Genomic DNA, 19,469 nt, shown 5'->3' with positions numbered 1-19,469 from the left:
AATTCATTGTTGTGTTATGCAGTATTGGGCATTTAGGTTTTGAAACTATGTTCTCTGTAACTACTGAACGTTTTTACAAAATATATTTGAGTGTATATTCAGATGCGCACACTGGCCAGAAGAGGGAGCTGTAGTTCCAGGGATTTGTAAACTGGGACCAGCGTAAGGTTCTCTGAATCAAAGAACAGCAGTTGCTCTTAACAGTTGAGCCATCTCTCTATAGCCGCTAGCATTTTCATTTCTAAATGGAAGAGTAATGTAGAAACACAACAGCAGTGACAAACAAGAGAATATCAGTTCACACTTTCTGGATAAAGGTAGTGAAGAAAAGCTGAGTAAAGTCGTACACTAAAGTTGATGTCTGAGAGCATCTTCCAGTCTAATGTATTATAAGTCACACGGTGGCGATAGCTAGTTCTCATTTCTTCATTGATGAGAGATACCAAGCTTTCTCTCATTCTTTTGATTTTAACATTTGTGATTTGCTTGTATGTATGCTAGTTTGTTTTTCATATGCACATGCTCACTTTTCCTCTATGGATTCAAAATTGCTTCTTAGTCTTTTATGCAAATTCTCTATTTTAGTGTGTGTGTGTGTGTGTGTGTGTGTGTGTGTGTGTGTGTGTGTGTGTGTCTGTAAACCAGAAAGGGGACCCATGTGGGGAGAAGTCTTAAGGGAGAGTAAGGGAGGGGAGAAATACAAGAAAAAGGGAAACAATACATGTAATGTGAAAGTGGAAGAACATGAGGGGAAAAGAAAGTACCAGCAGGGCCATGGGGCAAGGGTCTAGGCATGAGGCTGGGGAGAGGATAAAAATAAAAATAAAGTATGGAAGCCGGACACGTTGGCTATAACCCCAACACTTGGGAGATGGAGGCAGGAGGATCTCTGTGAGCTCAAGGTCAGCCTAGTCTACAAAGTGAATCTAGGACAGCCAAGGCTACACAGAGAAACCTTGTCTCAAACCCTATCCCCCAAAAGTATAAGTGAGCACCCTATAACAAAACCTATTACTATCTATGCTAATTTAAAAAGAATGTGCTTATTTTTAAACCTTTTGTTATGTGGTGGGTGTCCTAACTGCTGCCTAGTTTTATAGATTGAAATAATGTTTTCCAGTCTGCAGACTTGCCTTTTCTGTTTCTCTGTTTGGTTCCGGTTCCTTAAGAGGGTGTTGTATGTGGCCAGGCACTTGTCCTTGACAAAATACACATCTGGTTAAAGGCACATACGATTGTGTACACTTCTTACTTGGGGAAAATATCATTCTCTCTGTCTTCCCCCAGCATTACAAAAATATGTCTAATTGACTACTCCAAAGTTTAGGCTTTACCACCTGTGGGCATTAGAGGGCCCAATACACCTATATAGCCAGACACTGAGCCAAGTGCATTCTTGAGCTTTGTGAGTTGTGTAATCATGAGCATGCACATACACTTGTGATATGCTGGGACAGTTACATTTGAGTTCACTCATTTAAAAAAAATTCCAGCTAGTATGTTTTTTTATAGGTATATTATTATAAGCAATGGATATATATCAAAGGGTTCTTTCTCCTTCCTTTTCTTTTCTCAGTGTATATCCCAGCCTGGCTCAAATTCTAGATTCTTCACCCTCCTATGTGTTGGGATTACAGGCGGGTACCACAATGCCTGCTAACATGACAGTTGTTTAACTTTTTCTGAACTAAGGATAGAGCAGGCTCCTCTTTACCAATGAGGAAACTGGTGTTTTTTCTTGGATACCAGCCCAGGTCAGTCAGTGTGTTTATTACAAGCATGTACAGAATGGTGGCTTGAGTCTTTTGCTTCCCAATCCAGATTTCTTCTCACACAGTTTGAAGACTATTACTTTATTTTTGTATGTGTTTGGCTTATGTGAGTGTACATGTTTGGGTGTGTCTGTCCATGTGTGCGCACATGGAGGCCAGAGACCAACATCAGGTGTGTCCTAGAGTGTGCTCCATTTTAGTCTTTGAGGCAGGGTCTCTAACTGAAACTGGATCCTGTTGGATAGGTTAGACTGACTTGGAAGAAAGCTCCTGGTACTTGCCTGTCTCTGCTTCCTCAGTGCTGCTGTCATGGATGTCACATGATCCTATGCCTGACTAGTTTAGGAGGGAGCTGGGGGTCCAGACTCAGTTCTTCATGATTGGACAGCATGCACTCTACCAACCAATCAACCTCTCGACCTCTAGGAACATTTTCATTTTCTAAATTTTATGTTATGTGTGTGTGTTGGTATGTGTTTATTTTATGTGTGTATGTGTTTGTTTGTATGTGCATGTATGTCTGTGCACTGTGTGCATGCAGTGTCCATGGAGGCCAGAAGAGGGTGTTGGATTGCCTGGAACCGTGGTACAGACAGTTGTGAGCTGCCATGTGGGTGCTGGGAATAGAAGAACAGCCAAGTGCTCTTAACTTTTGAGCTATCTCTCTGGTCCCCTCCCCAACCACAACACATTTTATTTTATTTTGTTTATTTTTCAAAATATATTTTATTAATTTATTCATATTACATCTCAATGGTTATCCCATCCCTTGCTTCCTCCCATTCTTCCCTCCCTCCCATTTTCCCCCTACTCCCCTCCCCTATGACTGTGATTGAGGGGGACTTCCTCCCCCTGTATATGCTCATAGGGTATCAAGTCTCTTCTTGGTAGCCTGCTATCCTTTCTGAATGCCACTAGGCACCCCCATCCAGGGAATGTGGTCAAATATGGGGCACCAGAGTATGTGTGAAAGTCAGACCCCACTCTCCACTCAACTGTGGAGAATGTCCTGTCCATTGGCTAGATCTGGGTAGGGGTTTGAAGTTTACTACATGTATTGTCCTTGGCTGGTGCCATAGTTTGAGCAGGACCCGTGGGCCAAGATCTGCCCATCATAATGTTCTTCTTGTAGGTTTCTAGGACCCTCTGGATCCTTCTATTTCCCCGTTCTCCCATGCTTCTCTCACCTAGAGTCCCAATAGGATGTCCTCCCCTCTGTTCCACTTTCCTGGTAAGTGAAGACTTTCATGGGACATATCCCTTGGGCTAGTGTCCAGATATAAGTGAGTATATACCGTTTGACTCTTTCTGCTTCTGGGTTAACTCATTCATTATGATCAATTCTAGTTCAATCCATTTGTCCACAAATTTTGAGAATTCCTTGTTTTTAATAGCTGAGTAGTATTCCATGGTGTATATGTACCACAGTTTCTTTATCCATTCTTCTACTGGGGGACACTTAGGCTGTTTCCAGGTTCTGGCTGTTATGAATAAGGCTGCTATGAACATGGTTGAACATATGTTCTTGCACAACACATTTTAAACTATGAATTTACTCAGAAAAATATTAGAAGTTATGTCATTGTTTACTGAGCTAAAAACCATTCTGGAATTACGTGTGGAAAAATTTTGTTCATTTCATTCAAACGTGTCTGTATATGTGTTTGTAGTAGGCCAATTGTAAAGGAGCACTTAGTATTAAGAAACTCAAGTAGGAGTTTTAATAGTTCATCTGTAGAAATAGTGTGTTTAGTCCAGATGATTGCATTGTTCTCCCCAGATATCACTGAGGTTTTCCTTCTCTATTGCCCTAGGTATAAATGATGACTGACGTCTGTTTGGGGAAGCCAGAAATTTTATTTCATGAGTCACAATAGTGAGTACCCAGGAACTTTGCCTCATTTTTTCCATGCAGTGGCTCAGGAACAGAGTAGCATTTTATCAGGAGTAGCGTCGCATGGTGAGTATCCACTTTTCTTGGCATAGATTTGAAATGAAATGAGAAAAAACCCCTCATCCTTTGGTCACATTCATCAGAAGGTACTCCTTCTCAGAACTGTGTGAAGTTGGCTGTGATGTGCTCATAGTTGAATGGAATATAATAAGCAACCCCTGAAAAGAGGTGGATAATAAGTTCCCACAGTGCACATAAGCTTTCCACGTCAAAACATCAGCCCATTAAGCACACTAGAGAGGTAAGATCACCATAGAGAGGTGGGCAGAAATATGAATTTTGGATGTTAAGGATTTACTTTAAAATATTTTTATTATTGTTATTTATTTGTGTGTATGTGTGTGAGTGCACACGTATGAAGGTCAAAGGACAACTTGTGAGAGTTGGTTCTCTCTTTCCATCATGTAGGTCCCCGGACTCAAACTCAGGCTACTAAGCCTGGTGCCTAATGTCTTTATCAGCTCTTGCCAGACCCACTTAGGGATGTGTGTGTGTGTGTGTGTGTGTGTGTGTGTGTGTGTGTGTGTGTGTGTGTGCACATGCACCACACATATGAAGGTGCTAGTGGAGGCCAGAAAAGGGAACTGGAATAACAGGCTGTTGTGAGTCACTTGATATGTGTGCTGGGTCCTCTTCAAGAGCACTAGTTGCATTTAACTGTGACACCATCTCTCCAGTCCCTAGGCTGGGTTTTCCTTCCCTCCCTCCCTCCCTTCCTCCCTGCCCCTCCTCCCTCCCATCTTTTCTTCTCTCTCCTCCTCCTTCTTTTTTGGTAAAGATATTATATTTCCTCTTGTATTTGCTTTATATCTTGCTTTACAAATATCTATGGATTTCCCAGTTTCAGACTTTAGGCTACCATTTTGTGGGGCATGTATTTGGGGATAACCCCTTACGATGTGCTAGTCTCTTTTCTCTCATGTAGAAAAAATTAACTATTTCCTCTGAAATGTTATCTTTAGTATTAGAAGTAGTATCTGGCATATAGGAACCATTCAATAAATGGCTCAAACTAAAGTATTTAAGGGAGAATATCACTTATTTTTGGAAGATTTTGTACGAAATAGGAAGGGCAATATCTGAGAAATTTTCAAGATGAGAAAGATAAGTGATGTTGATATCTTTTATCCTTTAAATATTCAGGCAACAAGACTATGACAATTTCATACCCAAATGTTTTTTTTTTAATCTGGTACCTTTACTTTTACTGTCCTTGCTCCCAGAGAAAGGAAGTAATTGGCAGGCATGAGGAATAAACCCCTTTAAATTTTTAGAGTAATTTTTTGAGATCAAAATGGTGAGAAAAATGACAATAACAACAAGCATTTTGAACACATACTCTGCAAAAGACACTGCAGTTAATAATTTTAAGCAAATTTTCTATCCGTCATAAGAACCCAAGGAATAGTATTTCTATCTTATAGACTGACTTCTTATTTGTGTAATGAAGATTGTGATTATGAGAGGAGCTTTCTACAATGCCTGTTGCTGCAGCCCATGAATTCTGACTGGCCAGCTTTTCCTAACCATATGGTAGATGCCAATCAAATCATCTCTCCCACGGTAAAATTGGAGAATGGATCCTTCAGGATACAGCTTTGGCCTCCTGTGACTGTGTGGATTCACAGTTCTCTTCATAGTGACAGTCAGTGTCCAGTTAACAGGATCCTTAGACAGAACCACACCAAGTGCTCTTTAAGTGGGAAGACGTTTCAGCATTTATGTAAAAACTTTTGGATATGTTAAGGTTTTGCTAGGGTCTAGGTTTCACTCTTACCATGTTTACTGCATAAATGCATAGTTACACACATCTCTTTCATAAGAGACTAAGCAGAAGATGAGGGCTAAATTTTTGGTGAAGCTATGTTAGAATGCTCACTTGCCCAACAGTTTGATTTCTGTTCTTTCAAATTCTAGGCTCATGTTTCATAAAGGTGCCTTTGATATCTCGTGGTGAAGCAATATTCTGAAGTATCTCTTACATTCTAAAAGACTGGCGTTTTTGCTGGACTTCACTGCCAGGGTTAATAATACACATTAGGACTTGAGACTGTTATCCTACTGTGTACTCAGCCTGTTTGCTTAACCTGCCTTTAAGAGAAGTGTAAGGCTTGACATACTTGGCTTGAATTTCTATGTAATCAACTTTTGCACCTAAGATAATGCATAGCTGTAATCTTAAGTTCTTAAGTTGTGTACTCTTCCATGCCCCTGACCCAGAACAATGCACGTGTGTCATTTGCTGAAAGCAGCAAATAGAGAAGTTGAATGAAATTTCCTAAAGTCTACCATAAAGTTTGAAAGCATCTATTTATGGAAAGAGGTTGGTAAACACAGCTGTTTGTAGTACTGTTAAAGATTCTGTAAAGTATCCCACTCCTTCCCCATGTGACGCTCTTTGTGCTGTGCCATAAAAACAGAGTGAAGCCCTTCGTGAGGGACAGACACACATACACAGCCACATGACAGATACATGCAATCACACGCAGGGCCAGACAGATTGACAAGCCAGGCTTCTTCAGGCAGGCACTGATCTGCATTCATGTGCCAGAAAGAGAAAGAGTGTAAGACACAGATTTGATGAAGAAGAGAACTCAAATCTAGACTTGGTTTTGATGAAATGGCTCCAAGGGGAAGTGCTTTTGTTTCTTTGCTTAATGCCACACTAATGCCTTATTGGTGTCTTGGAGTTGAGCACCAATGTGTATAACTCACATGACATCTCTTGCATTTAGTTACCTTCCTGTAAAAAGTGTAACTAATAATTTATGTAATGACTACATATGACAATCAGTTTCTATATATGCCCTATTATAAGCATTGCAGTATCACATTTGCCAAGTACATTAAGTAAAGAATTAGTAAATGCAGCTTTCCAACTGGAAGAAAAACACATTCCTTTGTTTTCTTACCTTCATCCAAAGGTGTTTTGCCACTGAGGAACTCCCAATATGTCTTGTGATTAACATTTTGAGCAATATTGTTGATAGAAGAGACAATAAGGCCCCAAGATGTCATTGTAGTTTCAAATCTAAGAATAAAATGTGAATGACTAACACTTCAGCTGAAGCCAGGCAGAAGGAGGCAAGATCAAGGGACAGATGTTCAAATGCTTTAAAGAGCAGGTAAAGAGCAGGTTCAGAAGAGAAAATACAAATGACTAATGAGCATAGAATCATTCCACTTAAAATAGAGTTTCAATTAAAGAGTTTTGGTTTATGTTTTCACTTGAGTGAGTTGACAGGCATCTCCATATTAGATATTCATGTCTTATGGTTATGGTATTTGGAACAATTTGGTTTTCACATCATGTGTTTTGTCAGATTGCATGGGTTTATTTCTGTTAAGTAGGGTAAGGGCTCCAGGCTAATGAGTACCTCCACATATGTGCAATTAAACAATTTTACTCATTATATTACCCACATCTCCATGAGTAAGTTGGAGCCCAAGGTTTTCCTGTATAGACTGTTGCGTGGCAATGAAAGGAATAGCTATCATAGAGTACAGGTCCATGAGAATCACTCGGGGTTCCCTCTGGTAATGATGAGCCCTAGCAATGTCCAGATTCTCAGAGGACCTTCTGCAAAGAATCATGGGATCTGGTGTCTCTGGCCTCCATAGGTACCTGCACGCACATGCATATACCCACACCCCACATAATTAACAGTAAAATAAATCTCAGAAAATATGGGACACAAGTTTTAGAGAAAAGTATGCTAGCCCATGAATCTGATGAATCACAGCTGGATGTACTATGCATAGAAAAAAAATTCTACCAGATTGTTAAATAACTGATTATATTATGGTTGTTGAGGCAATTTACTCTTTGTGTTTCTTCTCTCTAAGTTCCTAATATGTGTCATGTGTCATTTTTACATTTACAGACAGAGGAATAATCAGGCAATATTAAATATTAAAATATATCCAAAGGGTTTTGGTGCCAACTGTCTTCTTTTCTTTTCCATTCATCGGCATGGTCCCACAACTCCTCCTAAACTGTGACCTTCCTATCTTCCTCGATTGCTTCCTCTTTTTGCAAACAGTTGACATTTCCCAATGTCTAATTCTCTCCTCTGTGACCCATTTCCATATTCTATACTTTCCTAACAGGATAGTGGGTAGAACATGAATTTCAAAGGCAGTCAAATGCATGCTTAGTTCTGAATTCTATTAGTTACCTGCTATGTGATATTAAGGAGACGGAGGGAGAGGAGGGGGAGACTGTGGGGGTTTGAGTCAGGTTTCGAGATGGCATCATCACCTGCACCACTTACTTGAACATGGAGTTTTTTCGCTGTGCTTCTTCTAGGACAGCAAGTAGCACAGATCCACTTTTCACACTAACCTCGATGGTCACATTGAAGAGCAGATCAACCCCTCTCAGCTGGTTGTTTATGGTGTATATGACAGTGATGTTAGATACTGAGGTGGGGACAGGGGTAGGATAGGTATTTAAAGTTGGTGTAACTTCATGATCTGTGAGGAGCAAAAAGGCCAAGTTTATCAAAGATTTGGGGATTTGAGTTATGGATGCAAAAGTCACTGTTATTGGCAATATTGCCAAGAAATGATTTCGGGAACATAGTAACCATTAAATTATTTAACAAAACACTTGGACGCCTACTCTAGAACCCTGGCAAGGACTCCATGTTAAATCTGTGATGTCACTGGGGAACTGTCTAGACAGTGAGGCTAAGTAGCAATGCTTCATGTGATGGGCATGGGTTGGCTTGACTTTGGCTGCTGTAGATTCTGCACTGAAGTCTATAAGGAGCCAGTGAATGCAAGAGGAACTTTTTGATAAGAAAAGAGACTTGATCTCAGAGCCATCTTCTGGAGTGAAAAATGTTTTAGGAATGTATGAGCAATCTGAATTTTAAATATCTCAGTATTGTATTAGATTGGAATCAAAGATGCTATAAAGTAACATGTCAGACTTCTACCCTATCCTGTTGGTGTTCTGTGAGTGTCAGGCTGCCATTATTAGATTTTTAAGGCTTGGGTGAATTTCATTTGTGTCTTTTATACCCACAAATAAAATCAACAATTGGTCATTAGTTTTCTCCTCTTCTTATTCTTTTTGCTTTTGCAATGTAGATGGCATTGATTTCTATTTAATATTGATCTCATTACTGTAATGGCCATAGTTTTGTCTGTATGTCTGAGCAGAGAAAACTTGGTGATGTTTGGAGGTACATTTGTGGAATGAATGAAGTTCCTTGCGGTGACCATGGGACTTCTACCTCCTTAAAGTAGGTATTCAGTGTATGCGGCTGAATTCCAAAGGCTGGACATTTTTGGCTGTTTCCTAGTACACATGTTTGGGATTGGAGATCAGTTGTAGCTCTACTTATGTGGGATAAGTTGACAAAACAGTCTTATATGCTACTCCATATCAAGCCACATGACATTGTGCTATAAGTAGCAAATTTATGACACAAGAAGGGATGTCATTGAAAAGTTCTTACCAGGACCACAAGTTACTTGGGGCACATCTAGGTAAGTCTTGCCTTTCAAGGAGGGAAGAATTTGGGCAATGGACATGGGGTTTTGGAATTTCCCCTGCTTAATCTTATTGAGTATTGTAGCCATAGTCTTCTCACAGTCCCACTCCTTGGTAGGTTGCTCAGGTGTCACAGTGAGAGCCTAGGATAGAGGGGGCGGGCATGGACAAAGGGAGAGAGAGAGAGAGAGAGAGAGAGAGAGAGAGAGAGAGAGAGAGAGAGAGAGAGAGAATTAGGTATGAGGGGTGAACTTGATTGCTCATCTTTACGATCTTCCAGAATCCAAACTGAAGTAGCACAAGGTTTGGAATTGCATTTGTCTTTCACAGCACCTGTCCAATGATAGTCACAGAAGGACGGGAAGTGTAACACAGCGCCAAGCATTTGCCTAGCATGCACGAGACTGTGGGTGCAGTTTTCTGGATAATAGTAACAAACAAAAGGTGATTTAAAGAAATAAACAATGAGGGGCCGGAGAGATATCTCAGTGGTTAGAGCACTGACTGCTCTTCTAGAGGACCTTGGCTTGATTCCCAGAACCCACATGGCAGCTCACAACCATCTTAACTCCCAGGGGATCCATTGTCCTCTAGTGGCCTTGCCCTCTTATGGACTCCTCAGGTACTAGGCATGCATGTGATGCATAGATATACTCGTAGGTAAAACGCCTTATAAAATAAGATAAAATAAAATAATGAAACATTGAGATGTAACAAGAATAAATTAATAAAAAAAATAAAATAATGAAAAGAAACAAATACAGTCACGGAACAATTATCTGATCAATGACGGGAAATACTGCCAGGACTTCTGTAGTCATGGATAGTCTTTAGCTGTGGAACAAGGGCAAGAAAGCAAGCCTTAGAAGGAGCTGCCACATGCAGTAGATGCCTTTTGATTTGTGTTGTTATGGATACCTTTTGCTGAACGTCTCCCATAGCCCATGTCTACGTCAGGACTGTCAGCTACAGTCTCCACAACCCTGGCTTTGGGATAGAGTCATGGCCCAGGTTGCATTGGTCTCCTGGGGAACACTGACCGGTAGATGCATGCACCAATCAGTTCTTCCCTGATAAACCAGTACTGAAACATTTCTCCTGCCTGTGTATTTCAGTTAGGACTGTATGAGTAAACCCGGAGCTGTCATTGACCATCTTAAATTTCACACAGGAGAGAATGTGTGAAACTAGGGACAAGGGACAGCTAAGAATGGTTCCTGGTGTCACTATCTGATCTTTTTTTTTTAATTCTTGAAACCATCTCATCTAGCCTTAAACTTCCCCAGGTATGGGAAATAGTCAATTGGCTTTTTTTTTTTTTTTAAATTGGGCTTTCAGGACTTGCAAAATGAGTCTGGATTACTATATCAAGCAATTCACTTATTCTTGCCAAGGTTTCTATCTCTGGGGTAGTAAATTAGAAAGTATAAATCCTGCCTGACTTCGGATGGGGTATCATTTGAGGGCCCAATGGACAAGCATGGAAAAGCAGTTTGCAAGGCATGATGTTGAAACTATCATTGCATCCTCCCTTCCTTTACAGTTATGCTAAGTAGAGCCACCAAGTGTGGTGGTGAGCAGTTGGCTAATGGCAGATTTACATGAAACTGGGGAGAGAAAATGGGAGAAAGTGGAGGGGAGTCAGAGATGGTTGTCTCAGCTATGGGGAGCAATGTGGGCACTTTGACATTTGTGATAGGTATAGGCACCCTGTTATCTTAAGCAAATGCAGACTGTAACTCCACAGAAGCCACTTTACAAGGCAGTTTAGTTTAAGAGGCATCAAGTAGATACTCCTCACTAACAGTAATAGCAGCTTCTACTGTGATATATTTTCCCCTTGGAATAAACATTGATACCAACGTGCCAGAGTATTAAGCTATCAGAAATAATTGCTAACTCTGTATGAGGGATCTGACCAGACTTGTTGTCAAGGACAATTCCTTTGGGAGGAAACTTGGGTGCAGTAGAATGCTGATGAAAGAAAGAAGTTTCAGAGCAGCAGTGCTTTTAGGAAGGCTGGAGGGGGTCTTGCATCCTGCAAGGACACTGTCATTCAGGAAGGCGGTGAGTGAGCAAAGGCTGGAAAAGTTTACCAGGAGTCTACGAACAGTGAGTGGACACGGCACTGTGCTTGTGATGTCTCTGTTTATCACATGCCGTTCAACTTGGTTGTAGCCTTGCTCTTACGGGGTAAGTGAAATTCAAGGAAAGACAACATTTATCTTGGATGGGCCTGGACTTAAAGTTCAAACCCCCGTTGCTATGGATAAGAACCCTTTGATCTCAACACCACAGCTTTTCAGATTAGATAGAGGTTATAGATGGGACACCTGTTGGTCTGCTTTTTCAGGCTTTTTGGGTAAACTTAAGATAAGTGTGTAAGTAGGCACGTAGGGAGAAATTACATGTCTTTCATGACAAGATATCTACATAGTGAGTGGTATCTGGGTAGGATAAGGCCTTACCTTTTGATAGGAAAAGCTTTTACTCTCAAGTATAATCTGAGTGTACCTAGAAAGCGATGAATTCCCAAATAGAATTCTGAAGTGATTTCAGTAAAGTAAACTGTTCTGCATCTGGCACTAAAGAAATCAGAAACCTTAAACAAGGTTAACAAGCGACCCTACACGGCCAGCCCCAATCTTAAGCTCATTCCTTCAGGCTGCCTGCTTTCCACAGAAATTTCTAGACCAGAGTTCTAGGGTTTGTACGGTTCAGCCATGGGGAAATAGTTCTGTTTCACGAGAAGATTGCAGTGACCTTGACAAAGAAGCTGGCTTTGCTCTTAGTTACTTTGGACTGGTGATTTGTCTTCATTCTTACTCTTGACATTGCCATATGCTGTTTGGACTGTTCTGTAATTTTTAGTGTGTGGAGAGTACCAGCACCAGCCTCTTTTTTTTTTTTTCTCTCTCAGGAGATGATTTCCTTCTACTAGTAGCCCAGAGCTACACAAAGCTGAGGACTCCAGCCTTCTCCCTTTCCCAGGGCTTCTGAGGTTGGGAGTCCATGGTGCAGTTTTCTCCAAATCTCGTAGAATATTTAGACACATTAGACCACTAATATTGCAGCATGACTAGAGAGGGTTTGAACACTTGTGACTATAACTTCTGACTGTTGTTGTTAATCTCTCCCCACCATCACAGATGCAGCTGCTGTCCACGGAGGGTATCTGCCCCAGTCAACAGGGGCTGGAGGAAGGGTTTGGGGCTGTCAAGTAGCATCTTTCCCAAGTGAAGCCTGGGGCTATGTGAGAGAAGCACAGGGTGGACCACAGACTCCGCTGGGAGACAGACCTGGCTTACTAGTTACTAGGTCCTTTTGTGTGTGTGTGCTTTAGATTACTTACCTTAATCATTTTGAATAGAAACCAACTTTTTGTGGGTAAAGACAAAAAGGGGAAAATACTTTCCTGGTAAGTTTGAAGCAGAATTTTTGGAAGACCTGCTTTCATATCAGTATATATATACCTTTTATTTGCATGGCTGTTACTAGTAAACTGGTCATTACTGATAATAAACCCTCAACATTCTTGATTTATTTGTTTCCTGTTTTCCAAGAAAAGCAAATGAATTCTTTTATGTTTGTCTTCACATTTTTATCTATGAGCTAGCATACACCTGCATTTTCTTAGTGGAAAAACTGAGGCAAGGTAGCTCAGGAATTGACCCCACATCACACTAGTTGAATTTTCCCAGGCAAGTTAGCAGGCACAAAGTCCCTTGGTCTTTCAGTCCAGGGTTATTAGTCTGTCTAGATTAGGAGTATATAGGGTGTGTTCACCTGCATGGCAAGGCCAGTGCTGTAGATGTCTCCGATGATGCCATCAGCTTTGATCCTCAAGCTCATATTCTCCACAATAGCCTTCAGTGCCTGACCAAACAGGGCTCTGTAATCTTCCTGAGAACCCACAGGAATCCTGTTGTACATGCAGGTCAAGGCCAAGGTTGCCACTGCTGCTGTGTCTGGAAGGCAGAGGGGACATAGACCCCACCATAATCACCAGCACAGCCAGTGTTCACAGGTGTGCTTACTGTGATCGAGTTACAGGACCTCCACCAGTGGAATAGGACCTATCTTCATTTCAGAGATGAGAAAACGGGTGCTCAGAGCAAAGTAACTGCCCAAGGCCACACAGTCAGTAAGCAGCAGTGCCAGACTTAAAAAAATAAATGCATACAACTCAACAGCCCCAGACTTTAGCGTAAATGGCAATGCGTCTAATCCTACTTCTTTCGTCTCAGTGTTGATCTTTTGAGATGTCAGCAATTCTGGCAAGCGTAGCTGTGGCACCACTCAGTAAATCTATCTTGATCTTCCTAGCTCAGCAGCCCGAGCCCCTTTAGCATCTGAGGTTTATGCCTGGTTTCCTCTGTCAGCATTCTGCCTCATGTGTTGTGGTTCCTGGGCTCTGTGAATGCATGGGCAGTGGGAATTCTGCATCCGTCATAGTACCCAGCACAGGGACTTTTTGTTGTTTGCTTGTGATAAATATGTGTGGACCAAAAGAGCAAATTCTGACAGGATCTGAACAGGTAAAAATGCAATCAAGATGGCAACTTTCATCTAACTGCCCTTCCCACCACGTTTGAAGGCTCACAGCTCTATTAAGGGTGACAGCATTGTTCACACCCGAAGATAAAGAAGCTCACCACACTTACTGAAATGACAGAAATGCCCAACCGCATGGAGAGGGATGCCAGTCTGTTCTTGATTCCCAGGGAGGGTTCTAGACTGCATCTCCCTGCTTGTCTGATAGTAAGAGGGAAAAGTTTGCTGTTGAGGCCCGTGGACATGAGTGAAAGCCTGAGATGATGAGATTGCTTGAAGAGTGGCAGAGGGCTAAGGTAGTGAGGCCATGCCAGGGGCCCAAGAGAGGAGAGATCACTATACACAGAAGGAATCAGCATCACAGAGGAAAAGGATTCCTTTCACAAGTGGCCCAATGTGAGTGAAGCAGGGAATAAGAAGGTCCCTGTGTTGGTTTCAGGAAATAGCTGTTTATAGAAAGGACATTTAGTTGGAAAAAGAAGAAGCATCTTGAAATACAGACTATGGGAGAATCAGTAACAATTAAGGAGTGCAAGGTAAGGCTAAGGCTGAGGTAAGACATCTCCATTTTGTATGAGAATAACTTATGACTAGTGTGACGTGTTTATTGTCCTAGTCGGGGGAGGTCTGTCCTTAACTCATATGTCCAAGAAACATTTGTTCAATGTTTTCACCCACAGTCACTTGTGTAGCTCTCAGCTCCACCTCATCTCCTTTATTTCCCCTCCTTCACCACCTGGCATCTACAGTGACCTGATATCCTCAGCCCCAGTCAGCTTCTGATGGCAAAAGCTTACCCACGTTCAAGGGAGAGGATTCCATCATCAGGGTCTTAGCAAAGCGTACTGCGATCGGTAAGGTCGCCTCTGAGTTCTTCTGGCACAGTGCAAGGATCGCCAAGCCAGGCCCATAGAAGGCAGATGCTTCAGCACCAGGGTCTGGGAAGAAACAGAGACCCCCCCTTAGATTAGCGCTTGCCACACTTGAGACGTTCTAAGTAACGTCAGCCAAAACTTTTAAATAGAAATCATGAGAAAACCCGTCATCATAGAAAGACATAATATTGGCTAAGGATGATGTCAGAGTTAGAGCGTTCTCAGAGTTAGAACGTCATCTGGCTGCTGAGGAGAAGAGGGATGGTGGCTGCCCAATCTGTGCCTGGGCTGTCAGCTTCTCTAGCTCATCTTGCCTGAGAAGAGGGGCTCTCACTGGCGCGACTGCCAGAACAGAGGCGGCTTCACATCTCTTCCCTGACTTTTCACTCTCCCCACTTCCATCATTTTCCTTTCTGGGTTGGAAATTCTCAGGAAGGACCCTGCACTCCACTCTTCCCTCCTTCCCTGTGAAGTCTTACCCGAAGGTGCCCAGTTCTGCATCTTCTTTTGCAGAACAGACACTTTACTTCCAGGGTCTCTGCAGGAGGAGGTGAGGGCCATAATGGTGAGGGCGAGCTGCCCGCTCGTCAGGTCTGTGGAAGAGAGAACAGATGATGGCAGGCATTCTTAGGCAAGGCGCTGCTAAGGGCTAGGCTGACTGTTGCATTTTTGTTGTTGTTGCTTGTTTGTTTTTTGGGTTTTCTGTTTTTTTTGAGACAGGGTTTCTCTGTGTAACAGAGCCCTGGCTGTCCTAGACTCACTTTGTAAACCAACCTGGCCAAAACTCACAGAGATCTGCCTGCCTTAGCTTCCCAAGTGCTGGGATTAAAGGTGTGCACCACCAATCTCAACTTGCACCTGCTTTTTAAGCTTAAAAAATATATTCTCTCTCTCTCTTTCTCTCTCCCCCCCCATCTCTCTTCCTCCCTCCCTCCCTCCCTCCCTCCCTCTCTGTCTCTGTCTCTGTCTCTGTCTCTCTGTCTCTCTCTCTCTCTCTGCATGTGTGCACGCAAGCCACAATACATGTGGAGGTTGAAAGGCATCTTTGTGGAGTCAGTTTTCCCTCTAACATGTGGATCCTAGGGATTGAACTCAGACGGTGAAGACTGTGTAGCCAGCGCCTTTCCCCAAGGAGCCCTGTCACTAGCCCATCTCTCAGCTGCTGTTCCCTCTCTTTAATATTTTAAGACAATGTTTCACTTTGTATCCCTGGCTGGCCAGAAATTCAGAGACCTCCGGCTGAGTGCTGGGGTTACAGGTGTGTGTCACCACACAGAGCACACCACAACCTCATAGCCAGAGCATGTGGATTTGGATTTTTCAGCAGCGCACTCACATCATTTTAAAATTTCTTCTTTTTTTTCCAAAGAAAGAAAATGGAAATAAATCCTTGAGGAAACATTGAATCTAGTATTGTCTCTGTGACTCCATGACTGCATAACAAAATTCATTTTCATGTAAGTACTATTTATTCAAAGAAGACTCCCTGCTGTCTGTGTAGAAAGGAAGTGAGAACATGTGTACAAGCCCACGGAAGCTACAGGTAGAAAGTAAACTTGGTTATGCATCTTGACCCTCAAGGCAATTCCCATGAAGTAAGCTGACCCCAGACTTTGTTGTCACTGTCACTATTATTATTGTTTTTGTCCTTAGAGGACAAGGCCAGTAATTGCTCTTCAGTGACTTGCTCCTAAGCAGCAGCCCTGGAACCAGCAGCCCTGCTTTGTATACTGAGTCTGGTGCTCCCTGGTCATCCCTGCCCTCTTCCTCTGTGTCTAGTTATAGATCTTCTGCTGCAGGGTAAGGAAAAAGTGAGGGAAGTGTCATCAGAGGCAGCACTGGGTTGGGCGATTACAGAGCTGGGGTCTGAGGTAGCTGCAGGGAGGGGCTCCAGTGTCTAACCTGCGCTGTCACTGGCCATGAGCTGGGGTCTGGGGGTAGCTGCAGGGAGGGGCTCCAGTGTCTAACCTGTGCTGTCACTGGCCATGAGCTGGGGTCTGGGGGTAGCTGCAGGGAGGGGCTCCAGTGTCTAACCTGCGCTGTCACTGGCCATGAGCTGGGGTCTGTGGTAGCTGCAGGGAGGGGCTCCAGTGTCTAACCTGCGCTGTCACTGGCCATGAGCTGGGGTCTGTGGTAGCTGCAGGGAGGGGCTCCAGTGTCTAACCTGCGCTGTCACTGGCCATGAGCTGGGGTCTGGGGGTAGCTGCAGGGAGGGGCTCCAGTATCTAACCTGCGCTGTCACTGGCCATGAGCTGGGGTCTGGGGGTAGCTGCAGGGAGGGGCTCCAGTATCTGACCTGCGCTGTCACTGGCCATGAGCTGGGGTCTGGGGTAGCTGCAGGGAGGGGCTCCAGTGTCTAACCTGCGCTATCACTGGCCATGAGCTGGGGTCTGGGGTAGCTGCAGGGAGGGGCTCCAGTGTCTAACCTGCGCTGTCACTGGCCATGAGCTGGGGTCTGGGGGTAGCTGCAGGGAGGGGCTCCAGTGTCTAACCTGCGCTGTCACTGGCCATGAGCTGGGGTCTGGGGGTAGCTGCAGGGAGGGGCTCCAGTATCTGACCTGCGCTATCACTGGCCATGAGCTGGGGTCTGGGGTAGCTGCAGGGAGGGGCTCCAGTGTCTAACCTGCACTGTCACTGGCCATGAGCTGGGGTCTGGGGTAGCTGCAGGGAGGGGCTCCAGTGTCTAACCTGCGCTGTCACTGGCCATGAGCTGGGGTCTGGGGATAGCTGCAGGGAGGGACTCCAGTGTCTAACCTGCGCTGTCACTGGCCATGAGCTGGGGTCTGGGGATAGCTGCAGGGAGGGACTCCAGTGTCTAACCTGCGCTGTCACTGGCCATGAGCTGGTGAGTCAGTAGCTTCTGGGCCTCCAGGTTGTCAGTGCCAGCCAGGTTCATGGCAATGAGGATGCTGGGGTTCGGCAACTCTGACTCAGTCACCGAGTTCTCCATGAGCGCTTGTAGGCCATTGACCCAGGGCTGCTGTTCCGGGGGGACGGCTGAGAAGAGGAAAGCCAGTTGTCACAAAACAACCACTCGACCCTCATATCCCCTCAGCCCTCATCGCCTTGCCTAGAAACAATTCCTGTGTCTTTTAGGCCTTTTAGCAGAAGGCCTGAGAGCTTTGGGGATGGAAGAGGAATGTAGGAAATATCAACATTTTCCTTTAGAGGCCTGTTAGTCCTTTCATCTTCTCCAACAAGCTCTCTTTTTAAAACAAGTTTTCATGTGATAACTTTAAGCAGTAGCTCAGAGGGTAAATATCTCTGAGTTTTAACTACTTCTCAGAAGTCACTGATTTCTTTTATATTCATTTCCCTTTACTCTTTCATGAAGAACATTGATGATTTGGGGCATAATCTTCTTTCAGTCGATATTTAAACCTCTCATGTGGTCTTATCTACCACTAAATATCTATCTTGTTCCAGCAACCAACATTTCTGCAATCATAATTCATTCTCTCGCCATAAAAATTCATTAATTGACTCTCAGAAGCTCGTGCTATGAAGTCCTGAGAGGTGAACATGCCTCCACCCTGACTGATGCCCACCTCTTCAGAACTCCTATGGTGATTGCCGTCCCACCTCTTCCTCATCGTTAGAACTGTGCCTAAGATCTCTGCCTCTCTGGAGAGAGACCGTTTCTTTGCTATTAGAGAAACCACCATACTCACAGCAAGAGCTTTGGGCTCGGGTGCTGGTTCCTGCCACAGCCCAGAGAATACTTAGGAGGCAGAGGGTTAGCCAAGCCATGCCACCCTTTTTTTCTTGTGCTATCCACATCCTTCTTTCCACGAACGCTAGAATTTGCTAATGAAGTGTTCCTCTACCTTGTCCACTCCGAACTACCAATGCCTGACCCCTCCTACCTTTATGTAGCTCACTCCCCTTTGCATATCTGAGTTTACTTACTGTCTAGGCCTTCCATAGTATGTAAAGGTGACTTTTAAGTAGCAGAACGATATAAGAGCCTGAGGGTTGGGTAATGCAGCAAAGACAGTGAGTATCTCTTAACAATTCCTGAGAAGGCTCCTGTGTGATTATAGTTAGGAGTTCTTCTAGGTCAATAGCCTCCTGATGCTTATCTGCAGTGGCTTTATTAAGGTTTAGTGTTTGGTATGCATCATCTTACTTTATTGTGCAGGGCACACTTTTTAGGCTCTTTGGTGGAGATCTACTTCCAGGCTGATATGCTGACTATATGCAAGTGAGTCAACCTGGACCTGAATTCCAGTCAGAGTTCCTTGGAGTTGTTTATTTTCAGACAAGGAGAGGATTTTAATACGTTGGAAACCGTTTTGTTTAATTTTCTTTTTCCTATCCAGGGATAAGAGCAGACTCTGCTACCTGCGGCTTTCACATATACTTTCTATTTTTAAGAGATTTAATTAATTTATGCACATGGGTGAATATATACATACATATATACGTACGTGTGTGTGTGTGTGTGTGTGTGTGTGTGTGTGTGTGTGTGTTACCACCTCTCTTGCCCATTCTGTTCCAGATCTGTAGATCTCTTATGCTGTGCTCCTGGTTGTTACCTTTGAATTTTATGTCCCTTCTTGCCAAGGATACTCTCCCAAATAACCTCAAGGCTCCTCACTTCTTTCACATATCTACAGAAAAGGAAGATTTAAGAGGGAACCTTTCAGTCCACTGCATGTGTGACAACCTTACCCTGACACCAATCACACCTGCTGCGACTCATCACCCTTTTGCATACTGTGTGTCTGCTAGAATACCTGCTCTAAGGAGATGGGACTTTGTCTATTTTCTCCCGGATGTTCTCCAGCACTTGTGGCTTGGGTGTATGA

The 19,469-nt window shown here is 43.5% G+C and overlaps 1 protein-coding gene across 1 annotated transcript; it reads right to left on the bottom strand.

The window, feature by feature from the left end:
* Positions 1–3,822: 3,822 nt before the first annotated feature.
* On the bottom strand, positions 3,823–18,408 carry Cblif (cobalamin binding intrinsic factor). Its single transcript, XM_051147077.1, has 9 exons — positions 18,330–18,408; positions 17,479–17,655; positions 15,138–15,251; positions 14,581–14,721; positions 13,016–13,197; positions 9,195–9,372; positions 8,001–8,202; positions 6,639–6,757; positions 3,823–3,884 (listed from the first exon to the last, which is right to left on the bottom strand). Exons 1-9 carry the CDS (start codon positions 18,406–18,408, stop codon positions 3,823–3,825), a joined length of 1,254 nt encoding a protein of 417 aa, XP_051003034.1.
* Positions 18,409–19,469: the final 1,061 nt, after the last annotated feature.

This window comes from Acomys russatus, chromosome 5, assembly GCF_903995435.1.
Source record: "Acomys russatus chromosome 5, mAcoRus1.1, whole genome shotgun sequence".
NCBI lineage: Eukaryota > Metazoa > Chordata > Mammalia > Rodentia > Muridae > Acomys > Acomys russatus.
Note: the sequence above shows the minus strand (reverse complement) of the source record. Positions and strands in the feature narration are given on the sequence as shown.